The sequence below is a fragment of the Somniosus microcephalus genome, chromosome 1, assembly GCF_052327205.1.
Source record: "Somniosus microcephalus isolate GS21.2 chromosome 1, FLI_Smic_1.0, whole genome shotgun sequence".
NCBI lineage: Eukaryota > Metazoa > Chordata > Chondrichthyes > Squaliformes > Somniosidae > Somniosus > Somniosus microcephalus.
The window spans coordinates 429992065-430019018 of NC_140987.1; the positions used below are offsets into that span (position 1 = coordinate 429992065).

The following is a 26954-nucleotide window of genomic DNA, read 5'->3' on the forward strand; positions in this document are numbered from 1 at the left end:
ATGTTCATCACTATAACATGCCCTGGAGCATTTAGCAACTCTAGGCAAACCTGCAGCAAAAATCAGAATTGCAAAAACTTAATGCAGCTACATTAAAAAAAGGACTAAATATACAAATGCATCATTAAAGTCAGCGAGCTTCTCTACGGTGAAGCTTTAGTGAATGTATTTCCAACATTTGCTGTCTTTTGCTCTATTCCCCCTACCGCCAGATTTCATGTCATTGATCAAATTAGGGTTGAACTCTTCCTTTATTTGCTAAAGCCAATCTGTACTTAATTGTAAAGGCAAAATCTGTGACAACTGCTTGCTATCAGCAGATTAAGAAATCTGAATATTACCTGGAATCTCAAACTGTCCAACTAATTGCAATAATATGTAGCGTAACATCCAAGTCATAGTAAAATCTACTTATACTTAAAAAATCCACAGTACATTCTTTTGGTGGGAAGAAAGGATTTTTAAAAAAGTTGAAAACCTACTTGTAACTAATTTACAATTGTTATTGGCTACAGGATGGCTCTTTCTTCTGGGTTTCAGGAATTTTCTAGTAATGCAAACTTTGCATGCTGTATGAAAATAAACACCAGCACAAACTGTGGTTTTACAGTGGTTTAATAGGAATGCACTAAGTGGACACATTATTTTGGACAGATCAGACATCACTTTGGATCAAGAGAAGGCTGCTCAACATAGTAAGAGTTATACTTTCCCAGTGACATACAAAGGTATCTAAATAAAAATAAAACCAATGTAATAGTACAAAGAAAAATGAATCAATTGATGAGGAACTCTGCTTTCAGTGCGGAATGGCTCAGGACACCATTATTATTGGCAGCATTGGCTGAATACAAGATAAAGATTCAACTATCAGCTCCGTATGCCAGTATACCCACATATTAATACAAAACAATCAGATTCATTTCTGGTTTCAGAGGGAAAAGACAGATTGCATTTTGCAATGATCTTTGGCAAAGATAATCCTACAGCATCATCCCAACTTATGTTATTCGGAGAGAATGATAGTCTTCATTAAGTGCAGACAGGATTGGACGTACCCATCCATAGATAGGTTTCTCGTATATACATCTAGTATAGTATTCCCAACAACTATAAAATTTAATAGTCCCATTGGCCGTTAATGCATTTGTTTCAATTACAACTCCATACCTCAAAGTAAATATCCAGCTATGGACTGGATATACCAAATCCATCTGGTCCTGCACATTAAGCACATCTCTAACTCAATGGACCACTAAGAAATTCAGAGTGGATTGTGTTTTCCCCCCTTTTCCCTCATGTCATCATGAAACTGGGGAGAACCAGGTTACACAGGCCCATTCATCACAAGAATCTTCATTCACAAACTGTTTGGGGCTGCCCTCCCTCGACACCCCCCCCCCCCCCACCCCATTCATTGTTCCAGACTAACAATGGCCACATTCAAACTCCACTATCCCCTTCAGGGCTCCAAACTGCAAGGTCCTTAGGTGAGGGTTTAAACCTCCTAGCTAGGACAATGTGTGGTAGCAACCCATTTGCAAGGAACAATGGAAGAACACAGATTTCAAGCTCCAGTTCCAAAGAAAAATGACTCCCCACCAGGGAAGCAATTTCATGCATCTTCAAATTTTGCGAAGACGCCAAGATGGAGGCTCCAAATCAAAAGTCTGCATCAACAACCAGCACGTCACAGATCGCCTCAGCTACCAAGCAGTTGAGGTCTCTTTCCTCGGCGTTTCCCCTCAACACCAGGTGGAATCACGTTTGTTAAAACTTTTCCCCAGATAAGAGTTGAAAACAAAAACTACAACTGCTGCTCAATTCCAAATGGACAGGAGTACAATATTAGGGTGGCTAAATGCAAGTGCCAATTGCAAAAGTTATCCACATGCAAGAGTATCCAGTGTAAGCAGTGAAGAGGAAAGTAAAGCTAATTAGGTCAGAGGGAAGGGAGGAGAGCAAGACAGAGGGGCAACATTGACACATTGAGACTAACAATTGTAATTTTCTTCAGGTTAACAGCCTTTCCATCCAAAGAGCTGCAGGTGACTCTCAGATTTGCTTCCCCTACTAGTCTTTAGTAGTCCACTTACACAGAATCTGGATTAGGGAAAAAAAAAAAATCACAAAATTGGCAGTTTAATAGAAGTAGACTATTGACTGAAGTAGACAGACCCCCCCCCCCCCCATTCACTGCACACAATATTTAACTAGCTTTTTCCATACCCAAATACATTCAGTGCAGATTCGTACCAATTACTTTGTGGGACTCTTCATAAATCAAGCGGGTCAATAACTCGAGTTGCAGGGAATTGATTAGCTTCATTAAAATCATCAGATTAATTGACCACATACCACTGTAATCTACCTGGAACACCATCACTTGAAGCTAAGCAACAAGTCTGTAGCAGAGCAAAGAAAAAGGCAGCTCAATCGCAGAGCCAGTGATCAAAAGGCAGCAGCTGGTAAGAGGTGCCAGTGGTTTTTTTTTTGTTGCAGTCCGTTAGAGTTAGAGCAGTTTTAGGCAATAATTGGACATGTGAATAATCCCTTCGCACTCCTCTACATCTTGTGCTAATAAAAATAGCAATTTGTGTTTCTAGAAACAGCATTTGCCACTTCAAATTTAGCTAGTAGGGTCCAAACCAACCACAAACCCCCACAGTAAGAATTAAAAAATGTTTTTTAAAGAGAATATATAAAAAGGTCAACAATCTGAATACTAGAGGTAATCACAAAACAGTTTCCACAATGATCCATTTCTAGTTGAACAAGCAGCATTTCACAGCACAAAAACAAGGAAACACAGTATGGGAGTACAAACATGCAAGGGTTTAAGAAAACTAATTTTTAAAGAGACTAGAAACCAGAAATTAATCTGATGCAGTTTAAAGCCTATGGTTGGAGCCAAGGATAACATTTCCCACACACTTCCTTGCACAACATCCAGCTTACTCATTTCCAGTACATTTTTCCCCTCAATTCAGTTTTACTAGATCAGCAGGAATGTTTTAAAACACTTGTTATTGAAGGTGTTACTGAATATGTAATAGAGAACAGTCACTTCGACAGACAACAGTTAGCCAACAATTTGTCATTTGCCAAAAAGTTGACGCTGCACGTCAAGACTTTTTAAATAAAGCTTATATACATTTTGCAGCAAGGTATAACATTCAGCAACTCTACACCAAAGAACAATTGTAGCACACCTGATATTTTAACTCCTTTTAAAAAAAAAAGGAAAACCCAGATCATTTACTATTCCCTCAAATTTCTTGTTTTTGACTGAAAGTGGCCAAGATAAAGAAAGTCAAAAGTGTGGTGTCACCATAACTAGCAGACACATTGACTTTGCCAAAAAGTCTTATGTACATAAAAATTACTTATTAAAGCTTACAGGCAAGTACTCAGCTGTAAGCACTTGCACTGTAGACCTCCATGGGTTTAGGCATCTTACAGTTCTATTTCCCCCTCCACCATTTACAGAGCTCTTAAAAGAAAAAACACAAGTCCTGTATAAAGCCATTCAGTGCATCACAGAACAGAGAATGTGTTGGAACACTGGCAAAAGTGGTAAACGTGAGGGGAAGGGGGAACTGGAGCACATAAACCAACCGATCCCACTGACCTTGAGTATAAGTATCTAACAAGTTATCAAGGTAAAAGCTTTTGGCAGGGCTTAGAGTCTTTAGGCAACTTGTTCTCCAGTAGTATTTTCAAGATAGCAAACATTTGCAGGGCACATAAGCTTTAGCAGTTTACAGAATGAACAGTTACAACTTTAAACACCATTTGCATTTGAACCAAGCCATACAAAAATTAGAAATTGTATTCAACATCCAGAGGTCTGTGAGCTGAACTTTAATGAACTTCTATTTTCCTCCAAGTGAAGTCATGGTGGGCTTGGGGTGAAAGATGTAACAGAAGAAAGAAAACAGTGAGGAAAATGGGAGAGCCTGAACAATCGGATTCAGTAAGCTCGGGTTTTCAGACCAGTGTTACAAGTCAAACCAACAGCACAAGTCCTGCTGCTCATTTCTGAACCTACAGGCCCCAGGTTGCCTCTGCAGGAACTTAGTGGGATAGAAGTGGCGTTAAAAAGCCACATGGTCATGAAACTTGTACTACAGCAGTGTTTACTTTTGAACAGTTGAGATTGGAGGCAAGTGAGAAGAATGAAAGAATATATAATTTTTTAGTGTAAAAATAAATGTAATTCACTGGAGGGAAGACCAAAGCACCCAGTTGACCTATTGACGTACTTTGCCAGGTACATAATTCCTATCGATGCTTTCCTCTTGCAAGAACATGTGCAGGCAGCGTTCATTCTGGGCCAACGGATGACCTGCAATTCTAAAGAGAGGGAGAAAGTTAAATGCAAGGAAAACGTTTGGATACGCCAAGATAATTCTAGTGTTCCGTAACTGCCTCAGCTAATTAAAGCACTGAATATGGATTGCATTTGAATATTTCAAGCTGTATGACAAGTGTCAGTTTTCCCCAATTGAAACCATCTACTATAACGCTACTTCTCTGCATTTTCCCCACATCCTTGTATTCTTCCTTTTAAATGCTTAGCTAATTCCCTTTTAAATATATTCTGCCCCAATACTCACTTGTGGCAAAGCATTCCATATTCTAACAATTTCAAAACAAAATTAAACTTCCCCCTCATTTTCTAGTAAATCTTGCATCTATACCAACTTGTCAATGTTTCCATTGGTTGCCACAATCTTAAACTTCAATTATGAAAAATGCACTCAATAACCTACTGGAAACTCCAGTTTTGGTATTACAAGATCTTGTACTACAGCAGTAGACCCAACCAGTAATGCTGCAATACCAGGATCAGTAGCTAGAGGTAGACCCTCTTACTATTTCAACAGGTATTTTCCTGCTATTGAAAGACAGGGATGAGTGACAGGTCACCACGAGGCTGCCCATGCATTCCTGTACTTCCACAGGAATGAAGCTGCATGTAACTAGGAACTACAGGAATGAAGCTGCGTGTAACTAGGAACTACAATGAAGATTAAAATTATTGAGAACCTTCCTAATGGGAAGGGTGTGTAGGAGTTAGTTGCATAAAATGTACTTGTTAATGAATTGTTCTAATCCCACTCTTCTTTCTTCAATAAAAGACTCTTCAAAAATTCCTTCATCCATTCTAAATGGAAGTTGTCGTTTCAAAGCTTTTCCTGGTAATGGAGGCACAACGATCTGCAGTGAATTAGACAATTAAAAAAATTAGATAAAAACTAATGCACCGAACATTCCCATATCTACTTCCCACTACCAGAGCATTTTTAAATCGCAATCTAGTCAGGAAAACCAAGTTTCAAAATGGATGCTTCTCCACTTAAGAGCATACGAATATGAAGAAATTATGATGTGTACTACACAGTCGCATTGGAAGGCTGCAAAGTAATTTTTTCTGCCAATACAACTTTGAACTATTTGTACATCACTCACTAGCTTTATACTGGCCACCCTCTCAGCCATGCTGTTCCATTACCACCCACTATTCCAATACAGACAGAAGTCCAAACATCCAGTGCACAACAGAAAATCACTTCACTGGGTATCAGAACTCTTCATGCCTTGCTCAGCCTCATTAACTGTGCCAGAAAACATTAGCAATATAAATGCAGACAAGACACAATATTGGACAGAGTCACATTTTGCGGAAGGTCTTCTTGAAGCAGTTCCCCGACACCAGATGTTGTATTGCTAGTTTTTGCAGCAGCTGGATGCACCCCCAAGGGGTAGAGTCACTAGTTGGTCATTAGACAACCAAGAAACACAGGTTTTGACTTCTCACCAAGATTTCCCCTTCTTGTAGAAAGAAGCTACCACTGTGCTCTGCAAGAGAATGCATGCTGCAAAACAGTCAGGATTGCTAAATTGCAGTCTGCAGTGGTGTCTTATTTAACAAAGCACTACATGTCTTTGTAAATCAAAAAGTTGTTCAAATGAGAAGTACACCCATTGACTGCATGGATTGAAAGTTCTGCGGGTATCTATTTTCATTGCACGTGGAAAGTAGTGTTTAAAAAAAGTAAAATTAATGTTCTCAAATAATGTGAATCCAGTCTATTTGACAGCACCAGTAGAGATAAAGATATATATCCCAATACACTTTCTCCTCAAATGCACAGCCATCAACCTTTATTACCTTACTGTCTCTCTCCAATTCACTTTTTAACCACTCAAAGTCGCTGTATCGTCTGCGCACACACGAGTCCTTCATCTTAAAAATGGGAAGATTTGTCTGAAAAAGGAACACAGTTGTGCTTTAAGATTGATGCAGATCTGTGCACAAACAAATAAAGCTCTTCCATGCACAGCAAATCACTTGCCGTACCAATACAAAGACATTTACACTGTTAGAGCTCGCAGAACAGCATCAAATGTACATGGTAGCATTGAGTAACATTTACACCCTGCATATAAACCAGTTCTATTCTACCAGCAATAGGACACCACACTCTACAACATGCAGGACAACAAATTATTAGGTGATGTAGTACAGTTGTACAAGTGTAGCCCAGAGTACTTAATTTCCTTTCCTATTGAAGGGCTCACTTAACTGCTGGGTTATTCCACCAATTTGGGTGGGGGGGGGGGGGGGGGGGGAAAGAGAGAAAGAGAAGAGAGAAAGGCAACACTTTGCTTCGGAGCCAGAAATTGAGCAGTTGAATATATGCACTTGAGGGGCAGGCAGGCAGAAAAATTCTCCAACTTCACTCCATCACCAGTTTCCAGATTTAAGTAGTTCATGATCAGCTTCCAAAATCAAGGACATGTCGCTGGCCCTTTCACTCCTACTCGCTAGCTTCACACCCAACCTTCAGTAAGCACACCTGCTCCTTTAAACTACTTCCTTTCTTCAGGCACCAGTTCCAGCACTTAACCACCTTCACCAGCCCCTCCCTTAGAAACTCAATCTCTTGGCTTCAAATCATTGCAAATAATTGCCCTCTTGGCCACCATAATTTTTACCCAACTATGCATTCACCTGTCCTACCACTCTCCACTTTAAGCCACTCCAATCTGGTTTTAGTCCAGTTCACAGTACCAAGACTGACTTTGTCAAAGTGACAATCTACATGACTGCATCGGGTCTTACGGTCACCCCTATACTTTCAGCCATTGCATTCCTTCAACACTGGTTTACTTTCCTCCACTACCCATCTCCATGGCACCATTCTCTTGTGGTTCCTCTCCTGACTGTCCTACAATTCCTCAAGCGGTTTCCGCTTCTCAACTCGGTCACCTGCAGTATGAATATCACGGGGAGGGAGGAGAGAGACCAAGAACATCAGCCACAAGCAGTGTCAGCTTCCAATGGATGATGTCTTCACCAATCTTAAAAACCTCGATCAGATCACCTTTTAGCTCTTGTTCTAATGAGAACCAGTTTCTCCCTATAACTAAAGTCTCTCATTCCCAGTGTAATTTTAATAAATCTCTCCTGCATGGCCTTAACAGCCAAAATGGGTCACAATAGTCAAACAATGGTAGAAAGAGCTTAACCTGTTTTAAGTCATAAGGAAACAGTTTCTTCCAGAATATTATTTCAACTATTTTGGGAAAAACAGTACATCAATTTACCAGGCTATATAGCAAGGATCATAAAATACTATAGTATACATATTAGGCCACACATTTGCAAAAACCAACAAAACCCCAACTCCCATGGACAATGAATTTACTATAGATGCAGAGAAGGAAACCAAGCATTTGAAGGCCAGCAAGAAGTTTGGGTTAGTACCAGTTCAGTTTAGTCTCCATCTAGATCAGTGCGTCTTTAAAAAAAAAGTCATCTGCAAGGAAATGTGTATAAAGTTTAGCTGACTTGTGTACTCCTCCATCAACTGTTTTAACAAACCATCTAGCTTGAGTATATCTATGTTTAATAAACTCAACATTAAAAATAAAAGATCTTCGTGGTTTTAGGAACATAAAAGTTGTTGCCTTTACTCTAAACCTAAACTCGAAAAACCCTAAAATTGTGGTCGAGACAAGCAAGCAAAAAAAAGTTAATTTAACTGGCCTACTGAAGAGAAGGCAATGAAGTCTGTGCATTCTTAACTCTCAGCCCCTTTTTCAGTAACCTTTATTTGAAGGGATCCTGGGTAAGGATGCAAGATCTGTAGCTATTAAATTGATCAGAGGTGATTCACCCTTGCCTGATATATTTGAAGGATGGAGTTACTTTCAAATGTACTTAAGACTATTTTCATAGTGATCTTGAGTCACCAACTCATGGAGCTTAGATTTCTGCATGGATGGTAGCTGGATTGTGTAATTATTTTGGACTACGGGCTACAACAACTTAAAGAAAAACCTGGGTTTTCCCCAAGGCAAGCAAATGCAAAAATCATGGCAACTCTACTCTGGACTCATGTCACAACCAGTCTGTGCATGCATGAAATGGCAGAAGAGCGAGTTAGGTTTGTTCTCCCACATGCAACTACAATATAAAAGCAACATTACTGTTTAAAGAATAAAGGGCTGCATTTGTCCAAAGCACAACCCCAAAAATTTAGGGTTAGATATAAAGCAGGTCCTGGTACAGATCAAAGTACAGGAAACTTCGCGATATCCGGCACCGACGTGATGCCGATCTATGAAAACTTCCGGATAGACCAGCGCTAATGTTGAAGGATACAGAGGTTTTCATCTCTGTATCTGACAACAAACACTGTTGCTTAGCAACAGCTTGTAAACACTCGGCCTGTACCTTGGAAGCATCTCTGAAGCTGTTGCTAAGCTACAGAGACGTTTTCCAGAGCCTGACTTAATAAAATGCTAGAAGAAAAAAAACCTAACCAAAACGGCTGCTGATTTCTGCCATTAGATCGAGGTTTCTGGACATACAACCTCCAGATAAACCAAAGTTTCCTGTATGTGAAAATTCTATCAATTAAAGGATTCATTTCAACTGTGGTTATGGAAAGATTAAGTTTTACAGTCATCCCTAAAGTTGTTGATCTCTTCATTTAAAGAGAATAGTCAACCAACAAAAGAAATTAAAGCTAGTATTAAGTCAAAGGAGGAAGTTTATAAAGTTACCAGAAAAAGCAGTCAGCCCAAGGATTGGGATCTTTTTAGAAATCAGCAAAGGGGTCGAAGAAATTGATAAAGGGAAAATGGAATATGAGCACAAACTAGCGAAAAATATAAAAACAGATTGTAAAAGCTTCTGTAGGAATGTGAAAAGGAAAAGACTGGCAAAGGTAAATGTAGGTCCTTTACAGTCAGAGACGGGAGATTTTTAATGAGGAAATGGCAGAGAAATTAAATAAATACTTTGTCTGTGTCTTCACGGAGGAAGACAAAAAACCTCCCAGAAATACGAGAAAAACCAAGGGTGTGGCGAGAATGAGGAACTTAAATTAGTAAAAAACTGTACTAGCAAAATTAATGGGACTAAAAGTTGATAAATCCCAAGGACAGGATGACCTACATCCTAGGGTTTTGAAAGAGGTGACCATTGGGATAGTGGACACATTGGTTGTCATCTTCCAAAATTCTATAGATTCTGTAACGGTTCCTGCAGATTGGAGGATAGCAAATCTATCCCTGCTATTTAAGAAAGGAGGGAGAGAAAATGGGGAACTACAGACCTGTCAGCCTCACGTCAGTAGTTGGAAAAATGCTGGAATCTATTATAAAAGGATGCAATAACTGGGCACTTAGAAATTAATAGTAAGATTGGGCAGAGCCAACATGGATTTATGAAAGGGAAACCCTGTGACAAACCTATTGAAGTTCTTTGAGGGCTAGTGGAGTAGACAAAGGGGAACCGGCAGATGTGTTGTATCTGGATTTTCAGAAGGCCTTTGATAAGGTCCCACACAAGAGGTTGGTGAACAAAATTAGGGCACATGGAATTGGGGGTAAATATACTAGCATGGATTGAGAATTGGTTAACAGACAGAAAACAGAGTAGGGATAAACAGGTCTTTTTCAGGATGGCAGGCTGCGACTAGTGGGTTACCACAAGGATCAGTGCTTGGGCCCCAGCTATTCACAACCTATATCAACGATTTGGATGAGGGGACTAAATGTAACATTCCCAAATTTGCTGATGATACAAAGCTAGGTGGCAGTGTCAGTTGTGAAAAGGATGTGAAGAGGCTTCAAGGGGATCTCAACAGGCTCAGAGTGGGTGAGAACATGGCAGATGGCATATAATGTGGATAAATGTGAAGTTATCTACTTTGGTAGAAAAAACAGAAAGGCAGAGTATTTCCTAAATGGAAAAAGACTGCGGAATGCAGATGCTCAAAGGGACCTGGGTGTCCTTGTACATGAGTCACTGAAAGTGAATGTGCAGGTGCAGCAAGCAATTAGGAAGGCAAATGGTATGCTGGCCTTCATTACAAGAGGATTTGAGTACAGGAGTAAAGAAGTCTTACTCCAATTATATAGGGCCTTGGTGAGACCACACCTGGAGTACTGTGTATGATTTTGGTCTCCTTACCTAAGGAAGGATATACTTGCCATAGAGGGAGTGCAACGATGGTTCACGAGATTGATTCCTGGGATGGCGAGACTGTCGTACGAGAAGAGATTGAGTAAACTAGGCCTGTATTCTCTTGAATTCAGAAGAATGAGAGGGGATCTCATTGAAGCATACAAAATTATTACAGGGCTTGATAGGGTGGATGCTGGGAGAATGTTTCCATTGGCTGGGGAGTCTAGAACCAGGGGCCACAGCCTCAGGATAAAGGGTCGGCCATCCAGGACTGAGATGAGAAAACATTTCTTCACAGAGGGTGGTGAATCTTTGGCATTCGCCGAGGGCTGTGGAGGCTCAGTCATTGGGTATATTCAAGACAGAAGTCAATAGATTTCTGACTAGTAAAGGCATGAAGGAGATATGGCAATAGGGCCGGTGAATGGAGTTGAGGCAGAAGATCAGCCATGATCTCATTGAATGGCGGAGCAGGCTCGAAGGGCCGAATGGCCTACTCCTATTTCTTGTTATCAGCAATGGTAGATCAGATCTACAAGAAAACACTAGCCATTCAAATTATTGCTGTAAAGAGCTCCTGGCTAACCGATTTCAAAAAGTGATTAGTGTTGACTTAGCATCGAGCTGCAGGACCTTATCAGTTTCTGTTACAAAATATTAATATTTGCAGTGGCTATTTGAGAAAGATTAAGCAATGCTAGGTTACTGCCAACATACAACTTTGTTATAAGCCAAGCTTCTTACTCAATTGATAAAACACACCCAGTTCAGAAGGCTTGTGAGGCAAAGATAAGCTAGTGTGGGGTTATTGGGTTAGTGCAGGTTTTAAATAGGGCAGATTGTTTAAAAAAAAAATTACAGAACTTAACGATCCTCCCAATTTCTCCTAGAAAGCACGTTCACGTTCTCCAAAATGGGGGTTGGGGGGGGGGGGGGGGGGAAGGAGGAAGAAAGGAGAACCAACAATAAACATCCTCTTACACAACTCTAGCATGGCCCCATGCTATAGGTGGCCTAAAGAAGCAGTACTACTTGTGACTGTACCACGGATGAGCCCAATTGTTATCTTCAGGGTACATAAAATATGCAAGACAAGTACAGGAAACTCTTGATCCGGCACCGACGGGACTGGCGTGGTGCCGGTTGATCAAAAAGTCCAGATTACAGAGAGGTATACTTACTAAGGTACGAGAACCCCATACACAGCCACAGATCCAGGCGTCCCTGTTGCATGGCAACAGGTGCAGGAACCCCGGTTACACGGCCACTAATATGAAGTAAAACTTACCTGAACCTACTCCTGAATTTTGCCGGTTAAGAGATTTCCGGTTATTTAGATGCCGGTAAAAAGAGAGTTTCCTGTATATGGGTGGGGAAGAGGGGAAAAGGTGTAGGGATACAAATTGTATCCATCATTATTTTGAAGCCAACCAAGCATCTGACAAGAAGTTTAGCTCATGCTTATGGGGCAGACTATATAGATGGAACACTGGTCAAATTCACAAATTTAACTAACAAGTGCTTAATTGTCTGAGGTAACCAACTGTACCTACAAGTCCTTGGACAGAACAATTATCAGCTTGTCCACATTCAAAAGACACATGTACTAGAAGAGTCACTGATGTTAAGCAAAATAGCTGGAAGCAATTCATCTTGGAAGTATAGTGAACAGTGATAGACTTCAAGAGGAATCGGCGGACATGTGGCAGATGAAATTTAACGCAGAAAAATGCAAAGTGATACATTTTGGTAGAAAGAATGAGGAGAGGAAATATAAATTAAACGAGTACAATCCTAAAGCAGGTGCATGAACAGAGACCCCTAGGGATCTATGTGCACAAATAGTTGAAGGTGGTAGGGCAGGTTGAGAAAGCAGTTAAAAAAGCTTACGTGATCCTGGGCTTCATGAGTAGAGGTATAGAGTACAAAAGACTGGTTCAGCCTCAACTGGAGTACTGTGTCCAATTCTGGGTACCACAATTTAGGAAGGATGCGAAGGCCTTAGAGAGGGTGCATAAAAGATTTACGAGAATGATTCCAGGGATTAGGGACTTCAGTTACGCTGATAGACTGGAGAAGCTGGGGTTGTTCTCCTTAGAGCAGAGAAGGTTGAGAGGAGATTTGATAGAGGTGTTCAAAATCATGAGCGGTCTGAACAGAGTAGATAGAGGGAAACTGTTCCCATTGGCAGATGGGTCAAGAACCAGAGGACACAGATACAAGGTGATTGGCAAAGAATCAAAGGCAACATAAGAAAAAACTTTAAGCAGTGAGTGGTTAGGATCTGGAATGCACTGCCTTGAAAGGGTGGTGGAGGCAGACTCATCCAACTCCCTTTTGAAAGCAGTGATTAAGTAACTGAAAGAAAAAAAATTGCAGGGTTACAGGGAAAGGGCAGGGGAGTTGGACTAGCCGAGGTGCTCTTGCAGAGAGCCGGCACGGGCTCAACAGGCCGAATGGCCTTCTTCCGTGCTGTAACCATTCTATACTAGGAGTCAGCCTTGGCGCAATGGTAGCACTCTCGTTTTGAGACAGAAGGTTGTGGGTTTGAGTGCCACTCCAGAGACTTTAGCACACAATCTAGGCTGACACTACAGTGTAGTGCTGAACTATCAGGAGATGCTGTCTTTCGGATGAGACTTTAAACAGAGGCCCCGTCTGCCTGCTCAGGTGGGTGTAAAAGATCCTATGGCACTATTCGAAGAACCGGTAAGTCTCCCCAATATTTATCCTTCAACCAACGTTACTAAAAGCAGATTATCGGGTCATTATCTTATTGCTGCTTGTGGAACCTTGCCGTGTGGAAATTGGCTGCAATTTTTCCCTACATTACAACATTGATTACATTTCAAAAGTACTGCATTGGCTATAAAGCACTTTGGGACATTGAGATCATGAAAGGCACTATCAATGCAAGTTCTCTTTCTTATTCGGGCCTTGTATGTGGACTTAATTTTGGATTCCAGGAACCTAGTAGCCAGCTCCTGGTATTTACTAGTGTTTACACTGAAGTCAGTCTTCCATAGTCAGACAGCAGAGCTGTAGACCAAAGTAAACCCAGGAAGTCGGCAGCACAAGCAGATTTATATTTGTGGCTACTGGGTTTTAATACAGTCCATGGAGGGCTCATTGGATATATGATGGCTATTTAATATTTTTTAAATGGAAAAATCATTGCTGGCTTTTATTTTTTTGTAATAGGTTAAAGTTATTGTGATGGAGTCATATGGTTCATTTCAACTGTTGAAAACAGCCCAGTGTACAAGTTACTGAGCTGGGTGCTAGCCACTTCAGCCCAGTTGGCCGTGCTTTCCTACAGATTAGTCAAGCAACAGCCTGATACTTGTGTGATCAGTTATAGTCATAAGACTCCATCACCAACCCTGGTCATGTCCAGTCCCACTGGCTGGCTGAGGGGTGGGAGGAGGGAAGAAGCCATAGCACAGTAGCATACAGTCAGGTGAGCATAGCCCTGAAAGTCCTCAACATTGAATCTGAACACCATTAAGTCTTATAGCTTCAAGCTAAAATAAGCCCACAGTAATCTCTCACTGACCACTGCCTACAACCACTGACTCAGTACTCATGTACAGCACCATTTGGAGGAAGCACGGACATATAATGGGACACCAAGTGTCCACATTACTTGGTAGGTCATGCTGCCAGACTGGTCGTGTGGTAAGTGGTGAAGGAACCAACATGAGGGAGTAACCTACTCAAACATACCCTCACCAACTTACAGATGCACGTCCTCAATAGCCTTGGTAGGAGTGACCAACACATAGTCCGAGAAGAAAATATTTTTAGCAAGGAGACTCTCCATGTAGTGTGGCACTATGTCATGTTAAGTGTGATAGATGAAGGACTGATCAAGCAGCCCAAAACTGGGCAGCCATGAGGTGCTGTGGTATCAGACTTGTTTACTCCTCCTCCTCCATCAAGCCAGGAGATCTACCCTAGTTTAATGGCAAGTGTAGAAGAGCACCCCAGGAGCAGCATCATGCAGAGTGAGGCACCAACCTAGTGATACTAAACACCATAGCAGGTTATAGGCAGAGCTAAGCAGCCCCACAAATCAACAGATTGGTGCAAAGCTCTGTAATCCTACTAGATCCAGAGAAGAATGATAATGGACAGTTAGGAAACCACGGGTGCCTGTGAGTGTAAGAGACAAGACTGAAGCATTGCCAAGGGACTTCAGCAGTGTTAAGTGGACAATCCTACAAGGCCTCCAGGATCCCCACCAGCACAGTGAGAAAGTAACTATATTTAATATCAAGCTGGCATTTCAGCACATGTGACACCAAGGAATCCTAGCAAAATGGAACTGCTGGTCAAGAGGAAATCTCTTCAGTGACTGGAGTTATACCCAACATATTAAAGATGGTTGTGGATGTCAGGCCAATCATTGCAGCCCTGGAATATCAGTGCCAGAGTTACTTGGGCAGTATCCTTGTCCCAACTATCTTCAGCTGCTTCAATAACCTCCCTTCTGCTAAAAAAAAAGTCAGGAGTGAGGCTGTTCACTATTCTAGTGTTCTATTACATTCACAATTCCATTGCTGAAGCAGCCCAGAGCCTAGTGTTCTATTACATTCACAATTCCATTGCTGAAGCAGCCTATAGCAGAACCTGGACAAAATTCAGACTTGTTCTGACAAATGGCAGGTAACATTTGATCTGACCTTCAACAGCACTATTAACAGTGCCCTACCAACATCTTGGGGGTCAGAGACCAGAAGTTCAATTGAACCAGCCACATCAACAGCATGGCTACACAAGCAGGGCAGAAGCTGACTGCTCTGCAGAAGTGGCTCACCACCTGACCCCGTAAAGCTTCTCCACCATCTACAAGGCTCAAGTCAGGGTGTGACGGGAGCAGCTGCAACACAAGGTCAACACCATCCAAGACAAAACCCCTGCCATTGGACTCGATACCCATCCCCGCCACCACCAGTAGTGTGACTGCAGTATGCACTGCAGCAACTTACCAAACTTTCTTCAACAGCATCTCTAGGCCCTGCAGCCTCTGCTAGTAAGAGCAGTAATATCAGGGGCACACCATCACCTCCAAGTCACACACCATCCTGACATATACTACCACCATTCCTTCATTGTCACCAAGTCAAGATCCTGGAATTTTCTTCATAACCCCATTGTGGTAATACCATCAACATAAGGACCGGAGCAGTTCAAAGAAAAGGCCAACCACCACCTTCCTCAGGGCAACTGGAGGCCAGCAATAAATGCAGCCTTGCCAGCATTATCCTCGTTCCAAGAACCCTCGAGTATAACTAGCAGCTCTCAGCTACAAAAGAAACTCAGCACATGTACATTAATATAAAAGTAATCTTTTAAATATTCAAGTCTCTTGAACATATAAACCCAGTTGTTTTTTTAAATTAACAAATGCCAAATCAAATCTATATTAGTAACAGCAGAACGGAATTCAAAATTAATATGCAGGTTTCCTATTCAGGGAGAAGACTGGCGTGGGCTTCTATTTTATGCTGAATGGGCAGACTCTGCAAGTCACACATAGAACATTCACTACTCAGACCAGTGATGCTCCTACCATTGCCAAATATGCAAGAGCACCACTGTTGTTTCAATCCTTATAGATAAGGGAATGGGAAGGTAAACCCTATTTTCCCCCACAGGCAGACTGGAAAACCTGTACACATTCCCTCTGCAGTTCCGCCAACTTAGAATGGAAATAGAGTTTAGTCACATCCGATGGACAACAGGTTAACTTTCAAGTGCATTCGCTGCAGAACTGCAAACGAATTAAGCCACTTTGTAGAATGCAAAGACAGACAACAGATACTCCAAGTGGAGGATGAACACTCAGCACATTGAATAGAAAATCAAAAAGCTGTTGAGTGATATAAAAAAGATAATTGCAAAGCAATGAAGGTGCATTAGAAGAGAATGTGCAAATAACCAAGGCGGGAATCAGAAGTCACGTACAAGGGCTGAAACAGGCAACTGGAACTAGTGAAGCCCACCAGTCCTGGGGCAAAAAACACAAGAGGCCCTAGCGACTGACCACCCACTCCCACCACAGCTGTGCCTCAAAGGGGCCCATGCCTGAAAAATCAACTCACCCCCTTCCACCGGGACCCCTATGCACCCACTCCACATCCCATGGGGCGATGGCTAAGGTCGAAAGTTATTGAAATCAATGTCCAAACCCAGGCGCTGCAAAGTGTCCAAGAGAAACATGGATTCTTTTAATTTGCATTATAAAAGATTTACACAGTTTTAGATTTTTAAAAATTTCTTACTCACAGTATTACAAGTCTTTAATCATAGGGCTCTCTACAAGTATGTGTTTCAAAAAAGTTAAGTCATACCAAAGCCATCGAAACTGTAACTCATAAGTGACATGCAGCCCCTACTCCAAACCCAGGCAATGCTGCCTCAAACTGTATTTCCATACAGAGAGCGACCAGATAAACAGTTACACCAAGGCTGCGAACAGTCTGGTTCGGCCTGAGATAGTGGCCAAGGCTGGAATCACTGGCAAAGAAACAGAGTTCGTGGCAGGGTGCAAAGGCAACAGCTTTGGTCTACCCCACGTTTTAAGGGAGGAAATTGCAGTTCATCCAGGACTGGATGTCAGACAAGCAGTCTGAAAACAGAGGCAGTGGAGGGGTTGAGGGGAGGTAGAGCTAGCTGTCGTCAGCATACATTTGGAACCGGAAGTCACGCTGTCAGATGATGTGGCCGAGGGACAGCATGTAGGTGAGAAATAGGGGGGAGTGGGGGCCAAGATACTTGGAGGACTCCAGAGGTAATGGTGCAGGGGTGAGAGAAGCCAGTGCAGGAGATTGTATGGGTACGATTGGAAAAGAATGGAACCAGGTGAGGGCAGTCCCATTCAACTGGACAATGGAGGAGAGGCATTGGAGGAGGACAACGTGGTTAACCAGGTCAAGACTACAGGGAGGGCAACAAGGATGAAGAGGGATAGGGCACCACGGTTGCAGTGGATATCTATGATTAGGGCCGTTTCAGTACTTTGGCAGGGACAGAAACCTGATTTGTGAGGTTCAAACGTGGAGTTACAGGAAAGATGGGCACTGATTTGGAAAGCGACAACAGGTTCAAGGACTTGAGAGGAAAGGGTAGTTGGAGATGGGGCAGTAGTTTGCAAGAACATGTACCTCTTTTATAGGCTATTTGTTGACCGGGGGGGGGGGGGGGTGGAATTGAGAGGAAAGAGTGTGAGCACACAACCCAAGGTGGTGCTATTCGTCACAGGAGGTTCAACTTAGTGCTTTAAGACGTGTCCTACGAGTTCCACTGGCTACAAGCACATGCTACTCCTGCCATTGACTGCACTCTCCAACAAAGCAGGCAAACTCACATATCCAACAGCAATAGCTTTTCATCCAGAGGTTGAAGGAATGGAAAACAAGCATCTACCACCCTGCCAACTGGAAACCAGAATCACAGGGAAGTAAAAAAATGGAAATCATTTGCTTTAGTTACTGCCATCAGTTTCATGCTTTTTGACAGTAACATTTAGATAGTTGTAAAAAATGTTTGTTCGTCCAGCTTGATAACACAGGAAACAGGGAGGAAATCCACAACAAAAAAGGGAGGAAGTTAAGTCTAATCTAAACATAATTGAGCAGGTCAAGGGATTTTGCCTTCTACAATATCCCATCGATCCTTGAAATGATTAGCTTGACAGTAAGCTACCTGGGTCTAGATTCATTCCTTACTTAAGTACCTACAACTAAAGCTATTCAGAATCCTTCTGCTGCCAAATAAACTGTTAATCGCAAAAATACTGCAACTAGAGCTTTTAAGCAGTAATGCAGCAAAAGAGGGTAAACTGGACATTTGGAAACACTATTTTACTTAGTTGGGTCACTGGTTGTGAAATTACACAGAATGCATCAATTAATCAAAAGTTAGTATTAACACTAGTCCAACTGTGACTTAGTGCATTTGGTGACTGAGCAATGATGGGCGTGCAGCTACCCAGAGACCAGTGAGCAAATGCTTGCCAACAGAAACACATACTCTACCAAAGAAAGGCTGTGCAGTTATATAGACTGCCGTAAAGACACCTGTTTAATGTGCAAATACACTTAATTAGGTTAGACTCAAATATTTTATAACTATTTTGTGCAAATGGCTGGTCCTGCCATCTTACATTTTCAGCTCCAAGGCACAAAGCATCAACAGCTGGCTCAGCTAATAAAGTCAGCATTCACATGGTATCAATGTGAGGAAACCAGGACAAACAAGTGCACAGCAATACCACATTTATGCTTGCTAGCAACACAAGTAGTTTTCATAGAATCAGAAATTTACAGCAGAGGGAGGCATTCGGCCCCTCGTGTCTGTGCCGATAGAAGAATCATTTCATTTCAAAATATAGTCAACAGCTTAGATTTCTACTGCGCTTATTACATACAAAGACATCGCACAGCACTTTACAGGGAGGTACAGCAAGTGCACAGGCCAAAAGACAGACGAGTAGGTCTCAGGTTTTATTTCAGTCTGTGGTGCGTGTTAACTGCTTACTGCAAATGCAAAAGACACTGGATAAAGTAATGAAAAGCTGCTGGGACCTTTGGACCTGTACTCCAGCACGAGTTACCACCTTCAGGGGAAAAAAGTTGGAAAAACACAAAGAAGAATATCTTTGTATTTCCACACAAGAGACGGAATATGCAACATCTTGCTCTTCAATATTAATCTTACTATCCTTCATAATCACCAGCATAAATATTTAGAGCATATGGATCTCCCTCATCAACTGGAGGTAGAGCGTTAGCTTAAATATTTAAATCTGAAGCTGCAGTGGTTACTTAAACATTAGCTGCTGCTCACCATTGGTTCTCGTGGAGTTGCTGCCAGTTAAATTTGGTGCGCTCAGCAAACAATCACGTGGGATTCGAGGCCAATCCGTTCTAAAGTCCTTATTTATTTATTTTTTAAAACTACACAAACATTTTTAAGTATGCAGCACTGTTCAGATTTGGGTGAAGAAAAATTGCACCATTTCATGAGAAATTACTGTAACTTGCAGGGCATACAATGTACCTCAACACTTCCCCCATCGCTACCACTGAAGATCAAAGCCTGAATGGCATGCAAGCCTTTTTATTTAAAAAGTAGCGACTGTGCACACATTGATTTGATGTTTTTCCAAATGACACTTCGCACAAAGTCTGAATATTTGGTGCCATGCCAATTTAGATACGATGAAAAGAAAATGCAAGACCACATTGGACAGGCAGCTCTCGGAAATGTTAACCTCAGATCAATATGTCCAGTATATATGTATATATTTTTTTTAATTCAGTTTAAAAAAAGGAGTGACTTTATTAAATAAGAGAGGGTATGTTGTACCTTCAACACTCAGAATTAAATAAATGTTAGCTGTTCTACCAAGCCAGATAGTGTGACAATACATAGTAGCTGGTCTATTATATCTTCTACTGCCTGATGAAATATGAACACAGATGTGATCTACTCAGGCCCACCCTAATTGAAAGTGTTGGCTCTGATAAAGTAGGAGGAACGCGATTTTGGTGGAATTGGACGAAAGCACAACTGAAGATTCTTGGTATCAACTGCAATTTTGGGTAAAAATCAATTTTCACAAAATGAATCAATCATTCATGTCATTGCATGGGAAGTGAAGACCAAGTGAAGTGTTCAAGACAAGCAGGGTTAGAGGGCTGGGGGAAGGGGGCAGAGAACATTAACTTAGCAAGAAGTGGTGGGGAACTGTGGCAAGCTCCCTTTTAAAGAGATCTGCCTGATTTTATTGTGAGGGTGGGGGGTTTAACGGCCCAATCCTCAATTACCTCAGTAGGGAGAGAAGGCAGGGGCCATCGTAGATATACAGTAAGGGAGGCACAAGGTTCCTGACCATAGGTGCCCAGAACTGTGTTTATTAAATCTCAAGTATTCACAGACACTGGGCCTGTGGTTAGTCCTAATTAGAAAAGTTTGAACCAAAGTCTGCATCCGAATCGGCAGAAAACTTGCAAGTCATCTAGCTATAAATGTACTGCAAAGTGTAAGAGCACAAACTGGACCCATTCCTGCTCCCTAGAGCAGCTTCACAGTAAATATCTAAAGGGCACCTTTTATTATTTAATAAATCAGGAGTAGGCACTCCCAATAACAATGAATTTAACTGGGTGCTGAGCCATGCAGGCCAGTTAGGTCCCGGAAACCCCCGTCTGAAGGTTAGTTTTTCAACTTTGACAATTGTGCCACATTAGTTCCCCAGGGAAGTAGAAGCTGAAATAAAATATTTTAAAGATGATAGAATGGAGGTACTTGCAACTTCACAATGCTCATTTCCTAGTCTAGTGTCACCAGACTCTTTGAGGGGGCCGGGGGGGGGGGGGGGAAAAGAGGAGAAGAGAAATAATAACACTAATACACCACACTTCTTATGCACTACTCACAACTCGGATTGGTCATGTAGGCATTAAGAGCACAAAATACTCTCCAGAAAATCCTAGTTTGGAAGAAACTATTATAACCGTATAGCAGGCGTCTTTCTGCTGGTGATACGAAAATATTTCATAGACCCATCACAAGTTTAAAATCTCTTAATTCACTGATATCAGCCCTTAACACAATTTTAACTGCCATTTGCACTATCTTCATTTTAGGATAGAAATGTTTCATGCAAACTGCAATGAATCTTGGTGTTTAGAGGACAGTCTTGTGTTTTCATGCAAACAAACTAATTCATTAATGCCCTTTTATATTGCAGAACAGCATCTGTACTGTTACCCAATATTGGTGCTGTGGGATCGACATCAATTTAATTGGTGACCTCTCCACAGCACGGGGGGGGGGGGGGGGGGGAAATACACGAACTTGTGTGTGCACAATATTACAATTCTATATTAACAACTTGTATTTATATAGCACCTTTAACGTAGTAAAATGTCCCAAGGCACTTCACAGGAGTATTATAAGACAAAAAACTTGACACAGCCACATAAGGAGAAGTTAGGGCAGGTGACCAAAAGCTTAGTTAAAGAGGTAGGTTTTAAGGAACGTCTTAAAGGAGGAAAGAATGGTAGAGAGGCAGAGAGGTTTAGGCAGGGAATTTCAGAGCTTAGAGCCTTGGCAGCTGAAGGCACAGCCACCAATGGTTGAGCAATTATAATCAGGGATGCTCAAGAGGGCAGAATTAGAGAAGCGCAGCGATCTTGGGGTTGTGGGGCTGGGGGAGATTACAGAGATGGGGAGGGGGCAAGGCCTTGGGCGGGGGGGGGGGGGGGGGGATTTAAAAACAAAGATGAGAATTTTGAAATTGAGGCATTACTTAACCAGGAGCCAATGTAGGTCAGCGAGCACAGGGGTGATGGGTGGGCGAGACTTGGTGCGAGTTAGGACACGGGTAGCCGAGTTTTGGATGACCTCAAGTTTACGTAGGATAGAATGTGGGAGACCAGCCAGGAGTGCATTGGAATAGTCAAGTCTAGAGGTAACAAAGGCATAGATGAGGGTTTCCGCAGCGGATGAGCTGAGGCAAGGGCGGAGACGGGCGATGTTACCGAGGTGGAAATAGGCGGTCTTAGTTATGCCATGGATATGTGGTCAGAAGCTCATTTCAGGGTTAAATATATGACACCAAGGTTGTGAACAGTGTGGTTCAGCCTCAGACTGATGTTAGGGAGCGGGATGGAGTCAGTGGCTAGGGAACGGAGTTTGTGGCAGGGACCGAAAACAATGGCTTCAGTCTTCCCAATATTTACATGGAGAAAATTTCTGCTCATCTAGAACTGGATGTCAGACAAGCAGTCAGACAATTTAGAGACAGTGGGGGGGGGTCGAGAGAAGTGGTGGTGAGGTAGAGCTGGGTGCGGTCAGCGCACATGTGGAAACTGACTGTTTTCGGATGTCGCCACCAAGGGGCAGCATGTAGATGAGAAACAGGAGGGGGCCAAGGATAGATCCTTGGGGAACATCAGAGATAACGATGCAGGAGCAGGAAGAGAAGCCATTGCAGGTGATTCTCTGGCTACAATTAGGTAGATAAGAATGGAACCAGGCGAGTGCAGTCCCACCCAGCTGGATGACGGTGGAGAGGTCAACCGTGTCAAAGGCTGCAGACAAGTCAAGAAGGACGAGGAGGGATAGCTTACCTTTGTCACAGTCACAAAGGATGGCATTTGTGACTTTGATGAGAGCCGTTTCGGTACTGTGGCAGGGGCGGAAACCTGATTGGAGGGATTCAAACATGGAGTTGTGGGAAAGATGGGAACGGATTTGGGAGGCGAAAATATGTTCAAGGACTTGAGAGGAAAGGGAGGTTGGAGATGGGGCGGTAGCTTGCAAGGACGGAGGGGTCAAGGGTTGTTTTTTTTTGTGAGGGGCGATGATGGCAGATTTGAGGGAGACGGGGACAGTACCCAAGGAGAGAACCGTCAACAACGTCAGCTAACATGGGAGCCAGAAGTTTGGTGGGAATAGGGTCGAGGGAGCAGGAAGTGGGTCTCATGGGCAAGATGAGCACGGAGAGAAACTGGAGAAAGATGAGAGTTCAGGGCTAGGGCAGGGGGAAACCTTAGAGGAAGTTTGGCCCGGTGGGCTAGGGGAAAGAAGGGAAGTGGCAGAGGCAGCTGAACGAATGGCCTCAATCTTAGAGACAAAGAAGTCCATGAGCTCCTCACACTTGTTGTCGGAGAGGAGGGTGGAGGAGACAGGGGAGAGAGGTTTAAGAAGATGGTTAGCAGTGGCGAATAGAAGCCAGGGTTTATCTTTGCATTCCAGAATGATTCTGGAATAGTGAGCAATTTTGGCAGGCGAGAGCAGGACCCAATAATACTTTATGTGGTCCAACTAGATCTGCCGGTGAATGGCTAAACCAGTTGTCCACCATATCTGTTCAAGTCTGCGTCCCTCGGACTTAAGGTAGCAAAGATGAGGGTTGTACCAGGGGGGAACAGCCAGGGAGAGAGAGTAATTGTTTTAATAAGGACTAGGGCATCAAAGGTGGTGGTGAGGGTGTGGTTGAGCAGATCAGTAGCTGCAGAAATGTCATGAATGGAGGGCCAAGTTCAAACAGAATTTAGCAACATATGAATTGAACCAATACAAGTGTGGGAAAATGGCACAGTGCTCAGAAGTCAAACATGATATTTTTCTATTCAATCTGACCACAGACCTTCCTTTATGTTGTGGGGGTGGACAGGGGAGATCCACCATACAAGCCAGCAGTAACAATAACTGGAAACAATTTTTGAAGGGCTTTAGCTATTTCCTTTTTGTCATTCAGATGCATTTTTCTAAAGCTATGGTCTCTCCTTCTCCCCTCTCGTACCAGTCACTAAAGACAAAGTCTCCAGTATTTTTTTTTTGGATATTAAGGAAACCAAGGAATATGGGGATAGTGCAGGAAGGTGGAGTTCAGATAGATGATCAGCTGTGATCTTACTGAATGACAGAAGGCTCAAGGGACCAAATGGACTATTCCTGCTCCTATTCCTTAGAAACTACAAGGCAGCTTATTCCCTCCACATTTAAAAAAAGAAATCTATCACATCCTTCACCTCCCAAAAAAACTCATTGGAAAGGAGAGTAAAGGAGAGTATTAAGTATTTTCAATTGCATTATGCACAGCCAGGTCGTACAGGAATATAGTTTAGTGACAGAACATACTGAGCTCAGGGGGCTGGTCAACTCTTTTCCAGAAATTACTGTAATTAATGCTGAAAGCAAAATTGAAATCCATGGAAAGGTTACTAAAGACAGTCTCCAGCTTTTTAAATAAGAAACCAGAATGAAATACAGGACCTACAGCTGTATTGAAAAAGCCGCTTTCAGCTCCATTAGTAAGTGAACGTGAAGCTGAAACTCAAGAGTAGTTAACACTTGGGGAAAATGAAGAGGATTACATTTAGTTTAAAAACGGCGAGCTATTTATTAATATTGAGCAACCAAGGGCACTTGTGATTTAACATTTCGGCAAGACAAATCTTCATATTTTGTGGGGGTGGTGGTGATAGTTCAAGTTAGCCGCTCTTTGAAACATTTCCTTAAAAATATGCTTATGTAGACAAGACGTGGGCGCATTTTTTGCCCTCCCAAAACAAAACATTTTTGAACTATTTTTGTATGGACAAGACTTGGGCGCATTCCCCCTCTCCCCTCCTAAAACAAAACATCTTTTCCCTTTGGTCAAGAGATTAGATGGCAAATCCTCACTCCCTGCCGCTGGGCGGGGGTAGAAAGAGCGCAGGCCGCGACTGAAGCCTCGGGCTGGATTTATACCCCCCCAAAAAAAACTAGCGCAGGGCGGCGGTTAGGAGCCGGGCTGAAGCCATCTACTCACCCTCATTCGGACCTCGTATGTGGTGTACTTACTCCTACCGACCCCGACCGTCTGCGGGTTGAAGATGTCGATCTCTAGGAAGTTGCTGGGAGGCCCGTACGCATCGTTCAGATCCTGCGGCTTACTGTGAAGCCTGCGGGTGTCAGCCACCCCCAGTGCCTCCGCCATCTTGGGGGGAAAAAAATCAAATTTCAAACCTCCGCTTATTTTACCCCCGGCGGCCGGTCCGAGACCTTTTTAACATGCAAAAATCCACAGACTCCACCCGCAGCCGGCATAACCCAATAACACGACGGCCAATCACCGTTACATATTGGCTATTCAGCTTTCCGGAGGTCGGCGGAACCATTGGTTGGAACCCGGGATTAGGCATAAATCAATATCATCGCCTCGTCCCCTCCACGCGAAACTAGGATATTCATGCTGCAGGGTTCGCCCTCGGCGCGCTGCACGCGAAACTCGGGTATTCATGTTGCAGGGTTCGCCCTCCCGGCGCCTCGCTGCCGCGCGAGAATCTGGATTATTCAGGTTACAGGGTGCGCCCCTCCCCGCAGCTCACGCGAAACTCGGATATTCATGTTACAGGGTTCGCCTGCTGTCGCGCCTCGCCGCAGCACGGGAAACTCAGTTATTCATGTTAAGGGGTTCGCCCACTCCGCCCCAGGAGACTGGGGCTTGGAGGCGAAGACATGGCCAATCAACAACACGATGTTGGAGATGTTGTACTCAGATTCCGGGGTGCTGAGTTGCCCACCTTTTCACGAACAGAAGGCAACACCCATTGCATTGAATCACCTTTATAGCAATTGAATTTTGCAATAACATTTCATGTGTTTTGCCGTCCTCTTGGGTTTTCTCTCCACTGTAATTGGATTATTTTCTAATTCTTTATTCACAATTATTTAAGCAAACTTTTTTTTGCAGAATTCAATGTTATCATAGAATCATAGAAAGCTCCAACACAGAAGGAGGCCATTTCGGTCCATTGCGTCCGCACCGGCCAACAAAGAGCTATCCAGTCTAATTCCACTTCCCAGCTCTTGGTCTGTAGCCCTGCAGGATAGAGCATCCCAAGTGCACATCCAAGTACTTGTTAAATGTGGTTAGGGTTCCTGCTTCTACTACCCTTTCAGGCAGTGAGTTCCAGACCCACAACCCTCTGGGTGAAGAAATTTCCCCTCTAAATCTTTCCCCAATTACTTTAAATCTGTGCCCCCTGGTTTTTGACTCCTCTGTTAAGGGAAATAGGTCCTTTCTATCCACTTTATCTATGCCCCTCATAATTTTATACACCTCAATAAGGTCTCCCCTCAGCCTCCTCTGTTCCAAGGAAAACAGACCCAGCCTATCCAGTCTTTGCTCATAGCTAAGATTCTCTACTCTTGGCAACATCCTTGTAAATCTCCTCTGTACCCTCTCTAGTGCAATCACATCTTTCCTGTAATGTGGTGACCAGAACTGCACGCAGTACTCTAGCTGAGGCCTAACTAGTGTTTTATACAGTTGAAGCATAGCCACGGCTAATAAAGGCAATCTACTTGGCCTGCTACCTTCAGGGATCTGTGGACATGCACTCCAAGGTTCCTTTGTTCCTCTACACTACTCAGTGTCCTACCATTTAATGTGTATTCCCTTTCCTTGTTAGCCCTCCCCAAATGCATTACCTCACACTTCTCCGGATTGAATTGCATTTGCCACTGTTCTGCCCACCTGACCAATTTATTGATATCTTCCTGCAGTCTACAGCTTCCTTCTTCAGTATCAGCCACACAGCCGATTTTAGTATCATCTGCAAACTTCTTAATCATGCCCCCTATATTCAAGTCAAGATCTTTGATATATACCACAAAAAGCAAAGGACTTAGTACTGAGCCCTGTGGAACCCCACTGCAAGCAGCCTTCCAGTCCCAAAAACACCCATCAACCATTACCCTCTGCTTCCTGTCTCCGAGCCAGTTTTGAATCCAACTTGACACTTTGCCCTGGATCCCTTGGGCTTTTAACTTCGTGACCAGTCTGCCATGTGGAACCTTATCAAAAGCCTTGCTAAAGTCCATATACACTACATCAAATGCACTACCCTCAACTACCCTCCTTGTTACCTCCTCAAAAAATGTAATCAAGTTTGTC

At 42.9% G+C, this 26954-nt stretch overlaps 1 protein-coding gene across 1 annotated transcript; it reads right to left on the minus strand.

Annotated features, from left to right (window-relative positions):
* Nucleotides 1-597: 597 nt before the first annotated feature.
* LOC147125279 (sorting nexin-12) lies at nucleotides 598-25162 on the minus strand. Its single transcript, XM_086000470.1, has 5 exons — nucleotides 24825-25162; nucleotides 6179-6274; nucleotides 5099-5223; nucleotides 4266-4356; nucleotides 598-2103 (listed from the first exon to the last, which is right to left on the minus strand). The coding sequence occupies exons 1-5, from the start codon at nucleotides 24990-24992 to the stop codon at nucleotides 2074-2076; spliced, it is 510 nt and encodes a 169-aa protein (XP_085856596.1). The 5' UTR covers nucleotides 24993-25162; the 3' UTR covers nucleotides 598-2073.
* Between the last annotated feature and the right edge of the window lie 1792 nt (nucleotides 25163-26954).